The 20675-nt window shown below is 50.7% G+C and overlaps 2 protein-coding genes across 4 annotated transcripts in view; both read left to right on the forward strand.

Moving 5' to 3' along the window:
* Nucleotides 1-821, forward strand: part of LOC113189118 (E3 ubiquitin-protein ligase RNF220-like) — a 193807-nt gene extending 192986 nt beyond the window's left edge. The window contains exon 6 of the mRNA XM_077791543.1: nucleotides 625-821. Within this exon, the coding sequence (XP_077647669.1) occupies nucleotides 625-821 (197 nt within the window). The remainder of the gene's footprint in view (nucleotides 1-624) is intronic.
* Nucleotides 687-19885, forward strand: LOC113189117 (E3 ubiquitin-protein ligase RNF220). 3 transcript variants are annotated; one of them, XM_026397754.2, is made up of 11 exons: nucleotides 687-891; nucleotides 1045-1087; nucleotides 4371-4492; nucleotides 4850-4982; nucleotides 13105-13201; nucleotides 13400-13486; nucleotides 13624-13679; nucleotides 13812-13890; nucleotides 17808-17916; nucleotides 18058-18132; nucleotides 18887-19885. In XM_026397754.2, exons 1-11 carry the CDS (start codon nucleotides 838-840, stop codon nucleotides 18956-18958), a joined length of 927 nt encoding a protein of 308 aa, XP_026253539.1. In that variant the 5' UTR covers nucleotides 687-837; the 3' UTR covers nucleotides 18959-19885. The 3 variants fall into 3 exon arrangements, with proteins under 3 accessions (XP_026253539.1, XP_026253541.1, XP_026253540.1); XM_026397756.2 differs by having other exon boundaries at nucleotides 689-895; XM_026397755.2 differs by having other exon boundaries at nucleotides 689-891; nucleotides 4371-4414.
* The last annotated feature ends 790 nt before the right edge of the window (nucleotides 19886-20675 follow it).

Genomic DNA, 20675 nt, shown 5'->3' on the forward strand with positions numbered 1-20675 from the left:
TGAGAAAATTCAAGAAATCTTTAAAGGGAGATTCTCAGGATGGATTCTACAGGAATGATTGAGGGGTGAAGAATGTGGGGGCAAGAGCGACTCTCAAATTAACTGTGGGCACACCTGAGTGATGGCGGCATTCCCTTATGAACTGAGAACCCAGGAAGCAAGTGCCTGTTTGGGGAATGCTGAGCTCAGTGTTGGCCATGAGGTCCTCTTGAGGAGCTTCAGGGGATGTCCAGCAACAGTGAAATATGGGAAATCTTCTACTAGCAGGAACGGGATGCATTGGGCTAAGTAGGAAAATGTTGGGAGCTTGCGATGGGATGGCCAGCGGACGATCAATTCCGACGCCTCCTCCGCAGCAACGCGCCTCTTTAGAGCGGATGCCCTAGGGAGGCCGTGCGGGAGGAGCGAGTTGGGGCCAGGCTCTGGGGAGGAAGGAACCCTCGCACAGGGAGGGGCCGTGGGGCGGGGGCAAGGACCTTGCAGGCACTAAAGCTGGGGCTGGCAGGCTCTAGGGGCAGTGGGAGGGACCCTGCGGGCGGCCCCAGCTAGTGGCTACCAGAGTTCTGAGCGGCTATTTCCTGGTCCCAGTCCGGCCGCCCCCCCATTGTGAACTTTCACCCCCAGCGCGCTACGGCGGAGGGTCACGTGATCATGGCCAACATGGCCGCCGCCGCTGCTGGGAGCTGAGGTGCCGCCGCCGCCGGGCAGCCGGGGGGAATCCGCCCGCATCGCCGCCCTCGCCAGCCGGGCGGCTGCGGGGCCCGGAGCACCGGACGCCGGGGCTGGGGCGGCACCGCGTGGCGGCCACGGGGTCCCGTTAGAGCAGCCCCGGCGGCTATGCCGAGGGCCCGGAGCGGCCGGCGAAGCAGGGGGGCCGGCGGGAGGGAGGAAGTAGGTTTGTTTACGGGTTGTTTGGGGCGGGGCAGGCCTGGACTGGGGTCGGGGGCTGGGGCGGGGGCCAGGACTCCAGGTTGTGTCTGACGCTCTGTCCTCTTTTTTTTTTTTTTTTTTTTTTTTTTGCATCTGTCCGGGATCCTCTCCCAGACCTTCCTGCGAGTGCGAGCCAACAGGCAGACCCGACTGAATGGTGAGTCCTGCCGGCCCCTCCCTCCGCCCCACCCCCGGCCACCTCCTTCACTGCCCGCTGCTCCTGGCTTGCTTGGGTCTCTTCCACTTTGGGGCCCACTCACTTCACAGTCACAGCGCATGAGTATTACCAAACCACCGCTGCCGCCCTCAGTTTCCCCGTCCGTCTAATGGAGGTTATGGTTCCCAGCTCTTGCCCATTTCTCTCTAAAGGCCCTGAAGAACCCTGGGGGGCAATAAGTGCCGGAGAATGAGGAACAAGCTACATAATTCCACTCGGGAGCTCAGCTTTGAATTTGCAAACTGCTGGGACCTCACTATACAAGCCGGCAGGGCGCTGAGAATGTTTTTCTTCCAGTTTTTAATCAGTGCCCAGTAGTGTGAATACAGCCTCTCTGCTGAGACTTGACAATGCAGTGAGATCTGGAGTTCCCACGGCAACAGGAACTAACTCATCCCAGGGCTCTTTGAGTTATCAGTCGGCCCACATTTCACAAAAGTGATCAGCGTGGGCTCGACAGCTCTTAGAGGCCTTCTCTGAAAGCAGGCCATGTATGCACTACCTGGCGGCCCCCCTTTTGGATTCAAACCTCTGGAGCATTCTTGTTTGGGAACACAATTGAATGATCCTCGCTTTTTGTGCTGACTGGGGTGTGGTGTATATGTGGGTTGGCTATAAGCTGCTTAGGGTCTCTGGAGTAAGTGAGTGAGGCCATGGACGTTCAAGATCCCCAGCTCTTATCACTTGTTTGCTATTGCCAGGCTCTCTTGTCTGAAAAAGGGAGAGCATTCATTATGGGCTAGCACCATGTTAAGCACCATTCTTAAAACACTTCTGAGAGGAAAATGTTACACACGTTTGGTAAATAAGGAAGCTGAGGCTCTGAGACATGAAAGTGATTTGTTTAAAATCACACAGGCTGGGATGTAACTGAGCCACTATGGAACTGAAGTTTGTTTATTTCCAAAGTCTGAGCTTCTACCATACCATGTTACTCCTTGGCAAATACTTTGGCTCCTCTAACTCAGAGGTAGCCTCATGTAGAGAACAAGACTCTGTACAACACTGTGGTAAGTTAGTTCAGGTCTTAGAAGATGAATAGCAGGGGAAAACTAAGTCTGCCTTGCTTACCTGAGGATTTTAAAAAGAAGCCCAGTACATTGTCATAGCTTTCTGAGACTATAAGGCATCATCTGCTCTCCTAGGGTGTCCTGGACAAGGAGAGCATCCAGTATCATGCCCTCTTTGGTGGTTCTGAGATTCATTTCTTTATTCAGTCATTGGACGGTGAGGACCTTTTGTGTTGGCACACTGCTTCAGACTAGACTTCTAGAATTCTCAGGGGGCCTTTGCTCAATGCCTTTCTGATGTATTACATCCCTTCTCCATCCCAGCCGTGGAATGTCAAGGTTGCCTGAATTTGAGATTCTAGTTAAGTAAGCCAAAGCAATGTGATCTGGATCTTTGTCCACAAAGTCCCAGGAGCTCCAGAACATAGTCACATCTCTATAGTGGAAACACAGGTAATTGAGATGGGCTGGGCTGTAGACCAAGGTTTCTCAAACTCCATGCTCAGTTTGGTGGGCCAGTGATTTTCCCTTTGGTTTGGGTCTTTATCTAGGGTCAGACTGCTCTGCAGTTGAAGAAGCTTTCTCCTTAAACCTTCAACGGGCAGGAGCTGGAGCCTAGCACACACTCTAGGATCAATTTTGTTGATAATGCTAAGTATGGGGAACCATTGGGACAGGAGAGCATTCTAACCACAGAGTCAGGCCTGGTTTCTTATGTTACCTTTGCCACATGTCAGCCTCTTGGGCAAGCGCATTGATCATTAAGCGCTTGGGGGAAAACAACCTTAGCTTCATTATAGATGTAGATGAGCCTCATTGTGAAGGTGCCTGACATTGAGCCTGACTTAAGAGTAGAAGTTCTGATTTACACCATAACTGTCATCTGTGTTCCTTCCTTTATTGCATTCATAAGCTTCCCATCAGAGTCAGCATACATAAGAAAGTTCTTCCTGGCCTGGTATGATGGTACATGTTTGTAATCCAAGCAACTCGGGAGACTGAGGCAGGAGGATCACAAGTTTGAGACCAGCTCTAACAACTTAGTGAGACCTGTCTCAAAATAATAAAAAGGGCTGGGGATGTAGCTCAGTGGTAGTGCACCCTGATTTAATGCCTTGTACTACCAAAAAAAAAAAAAAAAAGAAAGAAAGAAAGAAAAGAAAAAGAAAGCAAAATAGTATGTAAGTTGTTCTTCCTGGCTCTGCAGTGGAGAATCTTCCTCTCCTTGACAGGCACCTCTCCTTCTCTCCTTTCAGTGTCTGGTATTATAGTGGTCATCTCTGATCCTTCTATTGTATCCTAGGAGGGACTAGAGAGAACAGAGTCCCTTGTTTTGACCCCTCCCTGCTTCAGTGACAGGAGGACTGCAGAGAGGGATTAGTGAGCTAATTAGAAATGATTGCATCTCTCAGCATTAATTAGCAGTGCTGTGGGCTTGCAGTGTGCACTTTGGAACTGAGCCCCCTGCGGGATAGCATGGCAGGCGGTCCTCTGACTCTGGGGCCTGCTAGCCCCTCTGTACTGATTAGAAATGATGGAACAGGTTTGGGGTAGGCACATCAAGGGTTTCCATTTCAAGGTATCTTGGGTACCCTGACCTGGCCATCCATGGTCTGACCCAGATACTCTCTATTTATAACTGGGCCTCAGTTTCCTTTCCTATAAAATGGGACCAGTGGATATCAGAGAAATTCCAATTCCTCCTAGGATAATTCTAGGTAGGACTCCAGGGATTGTACTTCAGGGCTCTTAGCCCTGGAATAAAAGGGTAGTTTAATTGATGAGAAAACAGTATGCCAAATCTGGCCCCTGGGGTGACCTTGAGTTCTAACCAAGAAATGTTCTCTAAAGTTGTATTTCCTGACACCAAAGAGCCTGTGGTCTTGACCTTCTGAAGAGATATCTAGCAATAATTGGAGTGTCTTTGCCCACTGGACTCATTGAAGACAGCAGATAGAAAGGTATCCGTTGAGCTTGAGCCAACTATAGCCAAAGAGTGGACACTTCCTGGCCTAGCACCCATCTCCTCTCTGGTGCTCTTGGGAAGTTCTCTTCCCCAAAGGAGCAGGAGGAAGCATTGTAAAATGAGGGCCAGATCAGGCACTGAACTAAAGGGCTAATGGCTGACAGCAGGTCAGAATGTGTTAGCTCCACTGGGACTCTAGTTATAGTGATTGCTTATTCTGTGCCTTGTTTCTGATTTCTCCATGCAGCTCGGATTGGGAAAATGAAACGGAGGAAGCAAGATGAAGGGCAGGTATGTCCCCTGTGCAACCGCCCCCTGGCAGGATCGGAACAGGAGATGAGTAGGCATGTGGAGCATTGCCTTTCTAAGGTAGAGGGACCGTCACCACCCACCTTCATTCTCCCCTCCCTGCCCTTGACACTAGCTGCTGACTGCCCCCAAATCTGTGGGCTCTTGGGGTCTTCATGTGATCTTAATAGCTTTTCCCTTTCGTTTGCTCTTTCCCTTTGCTTTCACTCTTTCTCACTCCCCACTTGGGCTCCCATGGAAAGTTATTGGGAAGAGGTCCAGGTCTTTGACCTCTAAATTGGTTTTAATTCAGAGGAGCCCTAGAGCTGGAGCCTATATGGTATATAAGCAGGGGCTTGGGCTGTGCCTTCCTTGCAAGCCCTGGGGAGCAGGGGGAGATGGCTTGGACCCTGCATGATCCTGCTCTGCTCTTCACAGAGGGAAGGCTCCTGCATGGCTGAGGATGATGCCGTGGACATCGAGCATGAAAACAGCAACCGCTTTGAGGAGTATGAGTGGTGTGGGCAGAAGCGGATACGGGCCACCACTCTCCTGGAAGGTGGCTTCCGAGGTACAAGCAGCTGACACATAGGCATTGACACTGGTAGACAGGCCTCTGCTGGGTATCCATCTGTTGGGAATTGCAAGGCCAGGGCTGGTGGCTGGTCATCCATTCCACCACGTGGGAACTGCTTCTGGCGGGGCTCCTTTGTGACCGTGCTGCTTGCCTGTGATGTGCATATTAAAATGGATGTATTTGGGTGGGGAAATGGAATTGTGAGACTGCAAGCTAGGAGTGACGAGGGGGGCTCTCAGCCTCGGGTGATGCATTGAAGGTGACAGCCAAGCCGCGTTAGCACCTGCATAAAATATTAAAGGGACGGTTATGCATTTATCACTCCATCCCTCTTAAGGCTGATAAATGAGAATCCAGCAACCTGCTGTACACCTCCAGCACTGGGGGCCCTGAGGGCTTCCAGGCAAACACATTGGATTTTCCTCCTCCTCCTCAGCCCTGTGTCAGGGAAATCAGTTACAGAGGAGAGAGTGAGTTATGGCAAAATTTGACCTCCCATGAGCTTCATTGGTGAATCTAATTTTAACTCTGATCCTATCCCTTCTCCCTGGGCGCCCTCTGCCCTGAAGCAAGAGGGGCCTGGGCCCAGCTGCTCCCTGTTTCCCTTGGGCTCTCCCCAGTTGCTGCAGAGGAGTCTGCAGGGCCCTACCCATCTCCATGTCCTCCTAACTACTTGGAGGGACATGACTTGTAGGACCCCCGAATATCAGTTCAGACAGCAGAATTGGTGGGGTGGCCAAAGTCATTGTCCTTGTCAAACTCCCATCTTGGGCAGGGGAAAAAGGGAGCTGCCTGCCTCCTGGCCTCCAGCTCTTCTCTCTTTCTCTGCACAAGCACAGCTGGCATTGCAGCTTGAGATCATAAAGGGAGCCAGTCTGCTTCCCGTCTGCTTCCTATTTTCTGGAAACATCCTTGGGAGTACTACTGCATATGGTCCATGGGGAATCTTACAGCATCTGGGAAGAAGGTCATGCCTCCTTGGGGCCATGCTACCTGGGCTCACGCTAAGAAACCTCCAGTGCCATGCATCATAGACTGGCTGTGTGAAGAGGCTGAGAGCCCAGATGGGACATTATGCCTGTGGGCTTCTCTTACATTACCCATGTGTCTGAGACAAGCCAAAACATAAATCAGGAGGGTTAGACCAAACTATTTCCCTGAGCCTGAGCTGGTTGCATTAGTTGCCATTGCATTCTGGTCTTATGTTGGATCTCTGGTGTGTCTCAGGCCCTGAAAAAATGAATAGCAGAGCCTATGAGCCCAGAAATTGTGCAGACAGGTATGTAGTGGCAGTCTGTACAGAGTCAGTTCCAGAATGCTCTGGGTTAGCTTTGTTGGCAGCTGTAACTATTCATATCTTCCATTACTGTGGCAGCTTCTTAGGTTTCTTGGCACAAAACTGGACCTGATGGCTCCTGGGCACTCAGGGTTTGCGGGGGGTAAAGCTGCACAGGGCTTGCTGTTTCTGTGAAGTCTTTCCCCAGTGCTGGGACATACTTGCCAAGCAGTGTGAGGGGCTCTCAGACCCTGGGTGGGTATCAGTTTTCCCTAAGTGTTTACACTGCGTGGTTGTTTCTTTCAAGAATTCCTGAGGAGAGTTCAAAGGGGGCTTTTCTTTGAGCGATTTGGAGAGCGAGAATGAGAGTGAGACTTGAAGAGGGAACGGCCAGAGGTGCCTTTATCTGCAGAGAATTGCTCCAGCTTTCCTGATAGAAGCTGCTGCTGCCTCTTAAACAGCTTAGTGCAGTCAAAAGACAGGCCGACTTGAAAGGCTGTTTTACAGGGAGATCAACGGGGGCCATGAGGCAGAGAGAGCAGAGCGGAGGAGGCTGGGCCTCCTCCGTGGGGGGAGCTATCAAAGGGAGGCCCTGGCTGATCTGACTGCCTCTGCTCCTGAACCCTGTCTGCAAAAGCTGGCCATCTGTCAGCCTGCCCTTCCTGGCCAGAACCAATAGGCCCAATTCTTGGGGGGTTGGGTGTGGCCCCGCCAGGCGGGCTGGTGTCAGTGCAGCACATTGATCGCCCGCCGGGCGGGCTGGGCCGCAAGCCGGGCAGCGCGTGCTTAATGTGATTGAAAGGCAGTTAAAATGGCGGTGACCTTTTCAGGAGGAATTAGATTGCCTGCCAAGACCGGTTAGAGGGAGTGATAACGCCAGCTGAAGAAGCTGCCCAGCCGACTTCAGAGAGAGGGAGGCAGAGGCAGGATGAGCAGGCGAGCAGCGAGGCCCATTTAAGCTGTGCTGTGCGTGCTGACAGAACAGAGATTGCTGTCCTTGTTAGATATGAAAGAATTGAAGAATTGCAGATAAGTTTCCGTATCCGATCATCCCCTGTCCCTCCTCCCAGACTAGGGCTTCCTCGTCATTCTCAGCAAACCTTCCCACCAGGCCCACCAGTAATTGGGCTGATGGGTCAGATCAGTTACCTTGAGTGAAATCATCTGTGGGACGCAGCAGACAAGAGTTTTGGAGGAAATGCTTGCTAGAGGGAATGGTCTTCAGGATGGGACCCCTTTGGTTTCTAAGGGGAAGGCCCAGATGTTTGAGGCCTGGGAGTGCTTGAAATTGGTATTTTAGGAGAGAATGAAGAACCAGACAGAATAGAAGAGCATCAAGATAGGCCCAGCTGGAAACAGCTGTTTAAAAGACCCAAGAAAATAGGTAAAAACTTCAAGAGAGGAAGTCAGAAGAAATTTTTGGTATCTAGGAAATACTCTAACCTTTGCAGTTCTAAAGGAGGTCCTCAGACTGCTCAGCTGCTGCTTACTGTCTTAGAGCCTGAGGTTTTCAAACCTGCTGGTGCTGTTTTTATAGAGAGCCACACACAAAGCCCAATGCTTCTCCTATAAGAGATAAGTAGTTAGAAAAAGATGCTTTTCTGGGGTACCCTACAAAACCTGTGCAAAACAGGGGCCTTCTATGAAAGAGATGCAAACCGTAGAAAATAAGCTAATTATATAGCCCTACAGACAAACCTGCCCTTACCCTTAGTCAAAAGAGGTATGTGACAGATTAGTCATGGTACCCCTTTCTTCTTGTTTCCTAACTCCAGCTACTCTTAGGTCCTAGAGAAGAGACCTATGGTGGTAGTGAGTGAGTTGCCAGTGAGTTCACCTGTTTGGATTTGGGGAACCTATAGTCCCTCACATCTGGAAGAGACAGGCAAAAGAAAGGACATGGGAATGATTGGTTTCAAATAAGTGTGTTGGGATGGAGGAATTTCCCAGGAGGCTACACAAGAAATGGAAGGTGTCTCCAGCTGTGTCATTGAGCCCTAGGTGAAAGCATTGAGCAGGAAGCTCATTTGAATCAAACAGGTGGAGTAGGGAGAGGGAATAAAACATTTTGATATTCATCGTTTCTGCCCTGCCAGATTCTGGTTATAGCTTACATTTTTCTTGAGTTCCTGTCTTAGATGTAGACTGGTTTCAAGCAGCCTGGAATGAGAAATCAGAGAGAGAACTACAGGCAAGGTAGCTTTGGTGCAGTTCTTTCAACCATTTGTTACTAAAACTTCAGCATCAGATTATGGGACAAAGGGCTGAGAGGTGTTGTGAATCCAAGGGCACGGGCAAATGGGTCTTGAATACTAAAAATGTCTCCAACTACAGCTGTTCTGCTTGGTCTAGTCACTGGCAGGTGTTGAAACAGCACACAACTGGAGGCTGGCTGGAAATGCAGAGAGGCTTCTAACTCCCCACCACCTTTAGTTATGACTGTCGCCTGTTGGGAGGGGTTAGGAGAGGTGGCAAGGAGCAAGGCACTTTCTGTCCCCTGTGGCAACGGATGGGATTTAATCACCTTTTGGAACACAATTGTTAAGCTGGGACAGAGGGAATCCAGGCAGAAGGAGTAAGTATCAATGGTTTTAAACGGCGTCTGTCTCTGAGCGTCTTTCCTGACGTGAGGCAGTGAAACGCGTTATCGAGGAGGCCCGGAAAGTGGCTAAGTGCGTTTGACACACGCCAACTCCCTGCCTCCACACTGGATAATTGCATTGTCAACTGTTCAGCGAGGTGGCAGGTGACACTGCAGGCCGATTGATTGTCCCGCATCGCAGCTCCCCAGACTGTCAGCTCCCCAATCGATGGCGTTTACACAAGACACCGTAACTGCATCTGTAACTAATTCCAGTGTAAAACTCCCCGGAAGCGCTGTCCCTGCCCTCCCCTTAGGTGAACATTAGGCTCTAGAGGACCCCCAGACTTCTTTCTCTCTGGGTTCTGGTTTGGTTGAGAGTAGCAGGTGAGGAAATCGATGGCTCCTTTTTTGTGGTTTCAGGTTTCAGGACGTAACTACCCCCAGTAAACAGGCATCTCCAGTTTCTCAATCGATCATTTGATCAATTGATTAAATTAACACTGATTTTTTTTCTCTCCCTTCTCAATGACCCAGGAAGAAATGAGTTTATGGGAAAAGGGTTGTTTTTATAAAATTTAGACTTATATATCAGTTTGCACTTAACCCTCTCCCTCTGTATTGCTGAGTGTTCACTGGGAAGAGGGATTTTTGTACTGCCCAGCTGCCCAGGACCGGGCAAGCCTGGCTCCCACTCTACTGGGCATTGCTCACCATTAGACTTAGTTTGCTTTCTAGCCTTTTTTTGCTGCTTTCAGGTGGGGTAGAACCCTAGTAAGGGGCCCCTCCTAGTGATTGAGGGATACTCTGAGTCATTTTGGAAGTCCTAGGGACCAAGTTCCTTCCCTGGAAAGCAGCACCAGAAGGAGCAACTTGCACCAGTGGCACATGCCTCATGCCAGCAGCTCAGGAAGCTGAGGCAGGAGGATCACAAGTTCAAAGCCAGCCTTAGCAACTTAGCGATTCCCTGTCTCAAAATAAAATATGAAAAGGCCTGGGGATGTGGCTCAGTGGTGTTGAGCATTCCTGGGTTCAATCCCTGGTACTAAAAAAAAAAAAGAAAAGAAAAGAAAAAGTGGCAGCTTGCCTAGTATCCCCTGAGCTTCAGGGAAGAGGAGCCAGAGACTTGGAAAGGAGCTATCTGTGCCATCTTGCCTCTGAGTACTGGCTTGGGATATTCCAGCAGCTGAGAACATAAAACGACTGTGGAGCCTTCCTCTCTAAGCAGGAGGGGGTAAACTGGCGGGGGTGCTGTCTGCATAAAACGGCTTTATGGCCGTTTCTTTTTATTATGATTCTGCCAGAAGTCAGCAAGTGACATTTCATTAAGAAAATAAAGTTTAATGTGCTGGGAAGGAGGATGGAGCAGACTAGGGCAACACCAGAGTGAAATTCGCAGTGGCAGCCTGTTCTGAACACCTGTGGGGGTAGGGAGAGGTTCCCAACATCTGTCTCAGCTGGGGCATGGAGTAAGGGTCAGAGAAGACTACTCAGACCAAAGGCAGAGAGGACTTTTCCTTGGCAAATAAGATGTCACACTTTCCCTCCTGTCTCACTGGTCAGAGGAACAGAAGGTTGCCACCTGGCTGGGAGCTGCAATAGAATAGGGAAGGCTGTGTCATAAGGTTTTTCTAGGCCCAGCCTTACTTCTGGCACAGGGCCCCAGTGCCTCATAGAGCAGTGTTGCCAGTACTGCTCTGGTATGTTATATGGCACCTGCTCTGGGCCTAGCCAGTCCTGCTGGACAATGCAGAGATCACAGCAGTGAGTCACACTTGAGACCCTTGCACTTTTTGGTCTGGGGAGGGAGAATGACAATACATGGTAATAAAGGTGAGTAACGCAGTAGTTTGGGTGGACAGCAAGGAAGGGACACATTCATGTAAGATGTATAAGTACCTGAGCAAGTCACATCCCCCACTGAGTACCTGGAGGTTGGGGAGCCATATCTTGTGTATTCTCCACACTGAGCCAGACAGGATGTGCTCCATAAAGATTGAAAGAATATTAGAGGTGGAAAGTCCTTCCTTCTGCAACTACTCTTTGTAGGCACTACCAGTCAATGATAGAAGGTTGAGCTAAGTCAGACTTGCCAACTGAGTAGGTATTTGTTTTGTAGACCCGTAGGAAGAAAGTTATAGGCACATGGGATAGGAAGTACCCAGACATGAAGCGTAAAGCATATAGGATTTGGGAGACCACAGTATCTCTGTTCCCATGGAGGATGGGTCCTGGTCTAAGCAGGGCAGGCAGTTATACTACAGAGGAAAGGACTTCAAGCCACAGGACTGCTTTATATGCTGGGACTTCTGACAGGTATGGGCACCCTGTCTTTCCTGATTTGCCAAGGGAGCCATAGTGGGCTTGGGAGTAGTGCCAGGGTTCTCTGCTTTTTTGCCCACCCACAAGGCAGGGAGAGACTGAGCAGAGGATATGAGGCTGGCTGCTGAGCTGCGTGTACTTGGAAGAGGGGGGTTGGCAGGCTCGGGGGGCACAGGCTATAAGTGAACCTGATAGCTACATTCTGATTGATGGCGGAGTTTGTCTCCCAAACTGTCAGAGGGTTTATAGAGGTGCCACTCACCCACAAGGCGGGAATTGCTTGTCAGGACACCTGGCCCTGAACAGGAGACAGAGCTGTAACTTGGTGTTTTCTCAGCTTAATGGCCCCGCTGCTGACCTGCCTGCTATTCAAGTGTGTCAGTGCCTCCAGGTCGAGGGCAAATGAGGACTGTCAGTGAGGGTGGAGCCTAGGGAATGCCCAGCCTCTTTCTTTCTTTCTCTGTGCTGCTTACCTCTGGGATGAATAGAATCTTTGAGAACAGACTGGAGGAGGATCAGGAAGAAAGTGCTTTTCAGGGCTTGGTAGAAGGAGAATATTCCAGATGGAATAAATAGCATAAACAAAGGTCTCGATGTATGGCTGGAACACAGCAAGCAGTCTCCATGTCCATGTGCACAGGGCTTCTGCAGTGAAATGAGAAGAGATTGAGTGTAGAGAAGTAGATGCATATAGATCTTCACAGGTTTAATTGACGAGTCTGAACTTGACTGAGTCATACATGGTTTTGGATAAGGAAAACAAAGGATTAAAACTAAAAGGTAGGCAGGATGAAGGAATACACAAGAGGCTTAAGGACCTATTACAGGACTATTACCTATTTCTCTGATGAGAGTGTAGGCACCTAAGAATGGACAAGACATTTCTGAGATCATTGGGCAGAGTTCTAAAGGCTTCCTTGCTTCTTTAAAGATTTATTTACAGATCCTACTAACCATAGAGTCCCGTCCCCCCCACCCCACCATCCCTGGCAGAGCTGCCATGCTGGCTAGTAGCTATGGTCTGAGACCCATAGAGAAGTAGGGCAATGGCTGGGGGGCAGCTCTATGGTCCCTGACCATGGGCTTTCAAGAAGGGTGGTTCTGGGAGTCGGACACCATCCAGCAGGTGAACTGGCTTGGTATGGTCTCATTAACTCACCCTTCCCCATTAGCCAAGAGTCTGCCTGTGGCTTTGTCAAATGAACCTCAAGTGGTCAGCCGCTTGGGGTTCATCCTGGCCCTTGGCCTGCCCCAGCCGAGTCTGGTTGCCTTCATAGACTGCTTTGAGAGGCAGGTGTGCATGCCTGTTCTCCCTTGTCTGTCCATTCCTAATCCCTTTATAACTACACTTGTCCAGGAATCTGGGCTGCGTGAGGTAGAGATGAATAATTAATGTCAGGCGCTTCAGACACCAAATATTTGAACAGCTGCCTGGAGTTTTTGCTGGCAAGGACCTAGCGGCCAAAATCAGGATGTTGGCTTGGGGTCCCGCTCTATGGCTCTGATTGGCCTTAATCAGCCTGTTCTCTTTGATGGACTTGTCACACTGGACAATGGGACATAAGGAAGCCCAGGTCCTGGTTGGGGCTGGGCCGATCTTTTGCACTTGGATTTCCCTACTTTCTTTTTGCTCTTCCTGGAACTGGAAGGCAGATGGATAACAGGCCTAGGGCAGGGTGTTGCCTGAGGACTTGACATAGCATATGAATGGGCCAATTTATGAACAGAGACCACAAAGAGAAAGAGGTATGCATTGTAAAAGGACTGAAATATCAGTCAGGAGCATTTAAGTATCTGATTCGATATATCCCAAGCCCAAGTTTCTATTTGTGCCTCATCTCGCCCTCCTACCTGATCCCTACTTAGAGGCAGCATATAAAGCACACTTGGCCTAGTCTTTTTGGTCCATGGCCCTCCTCATACCCTGCTTCCCACAGGCTCTGGCTTCGTCATGTGCAGCGGCAAAGAGAACCCGGACAGTGATGCTGACTTGGATGTGGATGGGGATGACACTCTGGAGTATGGGAAGCCACAGTATCCTTGGGTGTCTATGGGCAAGGTGGGGCTGGCACAGAAGGCCGTTGGGAATAGGAAAAGTAGCTAGTACCTCTGGTACTTGCCCACACCACCTCCAGGGTCAGAGGCTCAACTTTGGCCGCGGGGAATCCTGAGCATTTTGCCCTCGTGGCTTACAACAAAACTAGGATCCATTGTCCTTGACCACCATGCCAGATACACGGAGGCTGACGTCATCCCCTGCACAGGCGAGGAACCTGGTGAAGCCAAGGAGAGAGAGGCACTGCGGGGCGCAGTCCTAAAGCAAGTGTGGGCACAGGCGTAGCATGATGGGGTGATGGGATAGAAAGCCCAAGGCAGGGCTCAACCCAGTACCCACCTGCAGGGTTGTCTGTATTCCTTCAGGCCTCACTGTGTTCTTTTTTCTTCTTCTTCTCTAGTGGTGGCCCTCCCAGCACCCGCATCACACCTGAGTTCTCTAAATGGGCCAGTGATGGTAAGTCCTGACCCAGGTTAGCAGTAATGGGTATGAGAGGGATTCCTAGATAGTGGTGACTGACTCAAGCCCAAGCCCTCACCTGTGCTATCCATTCTGTCCAAAGTATGAGTTGTCCCTGTGTCCCTGCAGAGATGCCATCCACCAGCAATGGTGAAAGCAGCAAGCAGGAGGCCATGCAGAAGACTTGCAAGAACAGTGACATCGAGAAGTGAGTGCGGCTGTGCAGGAGCAGGGTGGCGGGGGTTGCTGGAAGGAAGGCTGCTGCCAGGGCTTCTGGCCCTCCCAAGTGTAGCTGAGTCCTGCTGCCCTGGGCACACGGCCGGCATTGGAGCCCAGCTGGTGCTAAGCGTGACTCTGTGAATTGATTGCTGGGCCACATCCCTGGGAGCCTTGGTGGAGGGAGGTGCAGTCCGCCTGCTTGCCTGCCCGCTGCGCCGGCCTCCGCCCGGGGAATGTGATGTATGGCCGCCCAGCCCAGCCGGCGCACTTGATTCATCTCCAGTTTCTGTTTCTTAATCGGGAGCTAAATTGGTTTCATTTTTCTTGTCCCGGGTGGCGCTCGCAGTGGGTTTTAGGCAGGAGCATTGGGTCTCATCACTTCTGGTAGGAATTTTTGGCCAGGATTTTCTAGCAGAGGAAAAAGAGAATCATTAGTACTTTACCTAGGGCTGGGCAGCCTCTCTGGCCTCTATCCCTGGGAGCCACAAGGATTTGATATCAGCTGGGCATCTCACTGCCTTTCCAGAAGCCCAAGCAACACCAGTTCTGGCCCTAGGAGGTGGTATTGTCCAGTATGGGCTGCCTAGAGCTGCAGCCATTGGCCGTTGCTTATCTCCCTGCACCCACCCCACTCCCTCCAGTTGCAGGGTAGGTTCCCTGGGGTTAAAAGGCAGCCTCTTGATTCTAGGACCAGTGTTCCATCTTGCCTCCTGCCAGGAGAGTGGATTGCAGGCCAGTGCAGGGCTGGGTCGGTGGCCCAGGGTCACCTCCCATTTGTTTCCCTCCATTTTGTGTTGTCATAAATTCATTCCAGCCCGTTGTGGTTGATCAGTTTATCTCGGCCGGGGCCGCGAGTGCTGCTGGCATGATGTATGGGCCGCAGCGCAGGGCCCGGCTGCCCATGAATCACTGCAGCTGCTCCGTGTCAGCGCCGGAGCGGGCCGTACAGGTTCGGCGCAACCAGCTTTGGGGGGGAGGAATGACGTATGGATGTTTATTTAATAATTCTCTCCTACTCCAGCTGAGCAGGGCGGGCGGGGCTGTAAGGGGCACCCACCCTCGTCTGGAGGGGCTGCTCATAAATCAGAAAGACAAGATCATTAATCAGGGATGGCGCTTGAGGGGGAGATGGGGGGCCAGAGCCAGTGGCCATCCATGAAGGTGCTACCCACCCAAGGCTGGGGAAAGTCCCACCTGTGTGAGCACAGGCTCCAGTAGGTAGGGCTCTCGGGATGAGTTGGGGATTGGCTTGCTCCTGTGCAAAGATCACCAGGAGGTCTGGATTAGCCAAGATTAGAGCCCTTCCGTCCCCATGACTTCTGTCTTCCTCATCCACAAAGTATGGAATCCTGCCCTAGATCTGTTTCATGTTCCAGGGAAGGGGAAAGGCAGGATGCTATGGCTTCCTCTGGGAATCTGACCTCCTCATGTCCTGGAGGGGTTCAGGAATAGCTCACAACCAAGCTGGGTCCGGGGCTGGAGGACTGGGTATTTCACCAGAGCAAAGATTAAGAGGCCAGGTGTGTGCTGAGCAAATCTAGGACAGGTGGGCTTTGGAGCTGTATCTTGGCCTATGATGTGGCCTTGGAATTCTTAGGCATTTGTTTCCCATCTTTGAAATTCCTAGCATGGGTCTTGGAGGAGAAGGGAGCACAACTCCCCATCCTTATCAGGAGTTTATTAACAGCAATCGAGATGGAGATGGTACATATGGCATCAGGCAGAATGCCAGGGAAGGAGCCAGCTATGCAGGTACTTGTGAGGGTGGGGTGAAGACTTTCCAGAGCCAGGAGACTGAGTGGGAATCAGTATGCTGGAGACAGCCTTTCCCAGCATCCCTGGAGAAGCAAGGCCTAAAGAATCATGGATCCATGAGCTGGTGGATCTAGAGCACTCCCAGTGCAGGAACATAGACCACTAGGGAGTTATAGTCTGTGTTGCTTCTAGCACCCTAAAAGAAAAAAATCAGAGATTGAAGTTTGTTGTTGCCCATCAAATGTTTCCACTTCCCTTCTTACATCCCCCAGGACTACTTGTATCTAACAGTAATAAGCCACTTCAAGCTTTCTGGACCATTGTCTCGCCCAAGCTGGCAGAACAGGCACCCCCAGGATATTGTCCATGCCCACGCCACACTTCACTGTGTTTCTACCTGTGGCCTCCCTACTGTTCAGTCCTACTTTTCCCATTCTTATTAAATGCCTGTGGAACCTTAGCTGTTTTATCACACCCTTCTTCTAATATCCTCACAATTCCCATCACCCATGAGATAGTTCAGTTTCTGACTGTGGAATTGAGTTGCCAGACAAGTGTGCTCTGTCACTTTAGCAACTTTTGCCTACCTACAAGTGAGCCTTCCAGCCCAACTGAACTCTTGGGCCTCTTGGTCTTTATTTCTACTGTTCCCTTAGCCTGAAGGTCCATCTCCTTATAAACCAGTATAGAGTAACAGTCACACAGTTGACCACAGGATCAGTCTGCCACCTTGGAATCCCATCTCCCCAAATCTTTGTGAACATTGGGTTGCTATTTAATTTTTCAGTGCTTTAGTTTCTTCATGTATAGAAATGGGAATATTAGAACCTTCTTACAAGGTTTTTATGAGGTGTAAATAGGATAATAATTATAGTTCCTCAGTATAATCCCTGGCATTTAGTAAGTGCTTAATAAATTTTAGCTATTTTCTTTGTATTATCATCATACTTATTCCCTAAGGCCATCCCCAGTACAGTTTTTCTACTCTTCCAGCAGGTATTTTTCTCCCTCTGTGAGTAGCCCCCCTATTCACTAGTGTTTTAGGAGGGGCAGGAGGGATCCTTGAAGAGTCCTAACTATTCCCTGTTCAGCAGTATGACCGGTCTTGGAAAAGTCATAGGGACCTTGTGGTACAGGGCTTGGACAACAGGCTGAGGCTTACCAGGGTATCAAATGGGCCTAGGAAGAAAAAACAAGGAGCCCTCGAGGGAAGCCAGGCTTATGGCAAAGGGACCTAGATTATATGGGATCTGTCCAGCCCCACATCTCTCTTTCCCTAGAGGTTGGACTAGCTCTTCATTTTGCAAATGTTTACTCATGCTCAGATGCCAGAAGTGGGGCTTATGTCCAGAGTAAATACTGGCCAAGTGAGTAGCCTGCCCTCAGGGAACTCAGTCTAGTGGAGGACACAAAGATCTTTGCAGTTAGACTGTTGGGGTCGAGTTGGATAAAGGATGCCCCGAAATTCCCCAGTAGTGGTACTGGTGATGAAGCAGAACGGTGAGTTTGGGCGAGGGGGTTGGGAGAACCCAGAGGAAACAAAGTGCAAAGAGGCCAAGAGACTGGGAAAGGGTGGTACACTTGGAGACACTGCCCAGTTTGTGTGGATAGGCAGGGTGATGAGGAGTATAGGCTGACAGGGCCAGAGTGAGAAGAAATGTTTTAGAGCTTTAGTCTGAGAGACATTGAAATGTTGGAGTAAAAATGGTCAGATTTGCTTTCACTATGTAAGTTCTAGGTGCTGGAAGGGTGGTATGGAGATAAAGGACTAGAGCTGGGAAGTTATTTGCTGCTCAGGTTAGTGGAGTTATCCATAGAATAGTCCAGGAGGCCCAACCAGAAATGGTAAAGGTGGAAGGAAGGGAGTGATTCCAGAGGTATTAGGAGAGAAGTGAGAGATTTTTGAAGTTGAAAATGACTCAGAATGATTGAGAATGGTTCTCAGGTATCTGGTTCGGAAATTCATCAGGTGGAGATGGAGGAACAAAGAGTGGGTTTAGTTTTGAAGTGGGGTTTGCAGCTGTGGGGCATTGGAGAAAGAGCATGTGGGATGTCTAGGAAACACATGTGGTTCTAGATTAAGGGAGGTTCAGGCTGGAGGTTCAGATTGGGGATATCAGCCTACTACCCAACTGTACATCTTCTTTATAGAATCACTGAAGATTCAGCTGTGACCACATTTGAGGCCCTGAAGGCTCGGGTTAGGGAGCTTGAACGGCAGCTATCTCGGGGGGACCGATACAAATGCCTCATCTGCATGGTAAGTAAGAGGGAATTTGGGGTGCCCTTGGTCAGGCTTTAGTGCTCTGGAGTGTTGGAAAGGGTCACTGCAACTATGATCTAGGCTCTTTGAAGGGTGTTCCTGCCTCAGTGATTCCTTCTCTGCCCACCTTTTCCCTAGGACTCATATTCAATGCCCCTAACGTCAATCCAGTGTTGGCATGTGCACTGCGAGGAATGCTGGCTGCGGACCCTGGTGAGGTGGTGTGGAAGTTGGGGAGTGGGGTGCTGTTTGGGGGGGCACTGCCCGGGTGTTCATGCCTTTGCTTGTACCTGCTTAGGGGAGGTGGGCAGTGAGGGATAAGGAAGAACAGGAGCATAGAACAGAGCCAGGGCCAGCATATCTACCGTACCCTCCACCCCAAAAATCACTGTATTCTTTGCCCCCCCCCCCCCAGGTTTATTAAATTCTCCCCTCCATGAGCTCACTACATTCTCCTTTCCACCACCCACGCCCCTAGAAGGCCCACCACATCATACATATTGGTGAGACCCCAGGTCAGGAGGAGGCTTGTGGTGGGTAAGCAGGACCAGGGCCTCAGCCCCTCCCCCTCCCATTACTAAGCTCCTTCTGCTCCTGGCCCTGTTCTTCGCTCAGGAGCAGCCATTAAAATGTCGCCCGGAGACAGCAATAAAAGGCCCGGACGTGGGCTCTGTGTCCTGATCAAAGGCCGCATGTAATCTCGTTAGGGCCGCGGCAGCCACAGCTGGACCCAGCCTTGTTCTCATTACCGGGGCTCCCGCTGCGGGGCTGGCCAGGCGGTTTGATCCTGGCGTCCCCCCAACACAGGAGCGTGCCTGCCTGCTCAGAGGCCGTCCGTGCATCCCCAGCCTGGCTGACACAACCAGAATCCCAGCACACACTAGTGCAGAGAGATGTGGCTGTAGGCCCAAGTGCTCACATGGATAAATGTGGCACGTGTCTGATCATAGCCCTCTTCCCCCTGCAGGGTGCCAAGAAGCTCTGCCCTCAGTGCAACACCATCACAGCGCCTGGAGACCTTCGGAGGATCTACTTGTGAGCTAGCCACCCAGCAGGCCTTGCCTCGAGCAGCCTCATCTGCCCCCAGCCTCTGTGACAGTGACCCTCTCCCCTTGTACATACTTGCACACAGGTTCCCCGTGTACATATATTCACATGCGCACACAAGCATACACACACACAGGACTCTGGAGCCAGAGTGGAGGCTGAGGCCCAGGACTTGCCTGCTGGCTCCCACCAAGCCTGAGAACCATACCCATCCGGGCCTCTGTTCCCAGGGTGGAGCAGGGAGGTAGGGGTGGGGAGTAGAGGGGCAAGGCTCCTGAGATACAGCTCCCAGATGGACAGACAGACATGCAAACACCAGACTGAAGCACATGTAATATAGACCATGTATGTTTACAATGTTGTGTATAAATGGGACAACTCCTTTGCCCTCCATGCCCCCACCTTTGGTTGTATTATTTTCTTCTGTTTTTTTAAGAACTCTGGAAGCAGTGCCTCCTTCAGGGCTGGCTGGGGGCTCGGCCCAACCACCTCTTAGGGTATCTGCCTCTCCCTCTCCCGTGGCGTCCCTTTCCTCTCCCATGTGCTCGGTGTTCAGTGGTGTATATTTCTTCTCCCAGACATGGGGTACATGCCCTGAGGGACATGACCCTCTCCTTAGTCTTAGCTCATAGGGCTCTTCATAAGGAGTTGAGGGTGGGGCAGGAAGTAGGTCCCGAGCTGAAGCAGAAGCTGAGGTTGGGGCTGACTGAAGGCGCCCCTGGCTGCACAGCCTTCTGCTAAGAACCATTCCTGGGAGTAGAGATGCTGTTCCCAGGGAAAAGTTGTCTCCTTGCCCCTCCTGTGGGCCCCATGGTGTGATGCTGTGTCTGTATATTCTATACAAAGGTACTTGTCCTTTCCCTTTGTAAACTACATTTGACATGGATTAAACCAATATAAACAGCTGTTGCCTGTGTATATGTATGGGGGATAGGAAGTTGATACTAGGGGTTGGACTGAGGCAGTTCAGGGGTTAATTCTAGGCAGCAGTATTGGGGAGAGGACTTAGATGTAGGTGTGTGTAGAGCCATACAGTGTTGGTCTGCTGAGGGGCCCTGGAGCATTCCAGCATGAGTGGGGGTGGGGCTAGAGATCTGGGCTCCTGGCTATTGATGGGTAGGGGCTCTAGGTTAATTCCTTATTGATGCAGAATCGTCAGCTCATTAATCATAGAAGAGGTCAGAGCTTGGGGGTACAGAGGGGATGCAAGCTCTATCCCCCAACCTAGGGCAGGAGCAACTGCAGGCTTGGGTTAAAAACCCAAGCCCCAGGTTTCTGTTCCTTTCTAGTCCCCTGAAAGGTGCCCCCAGGCTCACAATCTCAGGGCTTCTGGGCTTTTATACTATTCATCCTAGTGCCCACAAGCCTGGTGTAGGTAACTGCCTAGAGCCCCAAATTAAACAGTAGAAACTCCTGCTATCCAAGATGGACTCTTAAGGAACTAGAGCTAGGCCTCTAGCACTGGCTACAGAGCACTTTGTTGGTCACTCCCTCAACTCCCCACTGCTGCTTAGGTAGACCAGCATCCTGGATGCCTCTCAGGCAAGTGCAGACCAGTCCTTGCCCACAACAGAAAGATGTCTTAAGAAAAGTAGATTCTGGGAGCAGGGGCTGTGGTAGAGTGCTTGCATGGCACATGGGAGGCACTGGGTTTGATCCTCAGTACTACATAAAAACAAATAAATGAAGGTATTTTAAAAAATAGTCAT

This window comes from Urocitellus parryii, chromosome 11 (assembly GCF_045843805.1).
Source record: "Urocitellus parryii isolate mUroPar1 chromosome 11, mUroPar1.hap1, whole genome shotgun sequence".
In the NCBI taxonomy this organism is placed as follows: Eukaryota; Metazoa; Chordata; class Mammalia; order Rodentia; family Sciuridae; genus Urocitellus; species Urocitellus parryii.

Coding starts and splice junctions, on each gene's coding strand:
- LOC113189117 (XM_026397754.2), top strand. CDS start 838: ATGCCGAGGGCCCGGAGCGGCCGGCGAAGCAGGGGGGCCGGCGGGAGG. Junction 13,487..13,623: donor CTGCGGGGCGCAGTCCTAAA/GCAAGTGTGGGC, acceptor CTTCTTCTCTAG/TGGTGGCCCTCCCAGCACCC. Junction 13,680..13,811: donor CTCTAAATGGGCCAGTGATG/GTAAGTCCTGAC, acceptor GTGTCCCTGCAG/AGATGCCATCCACCAGCAAT.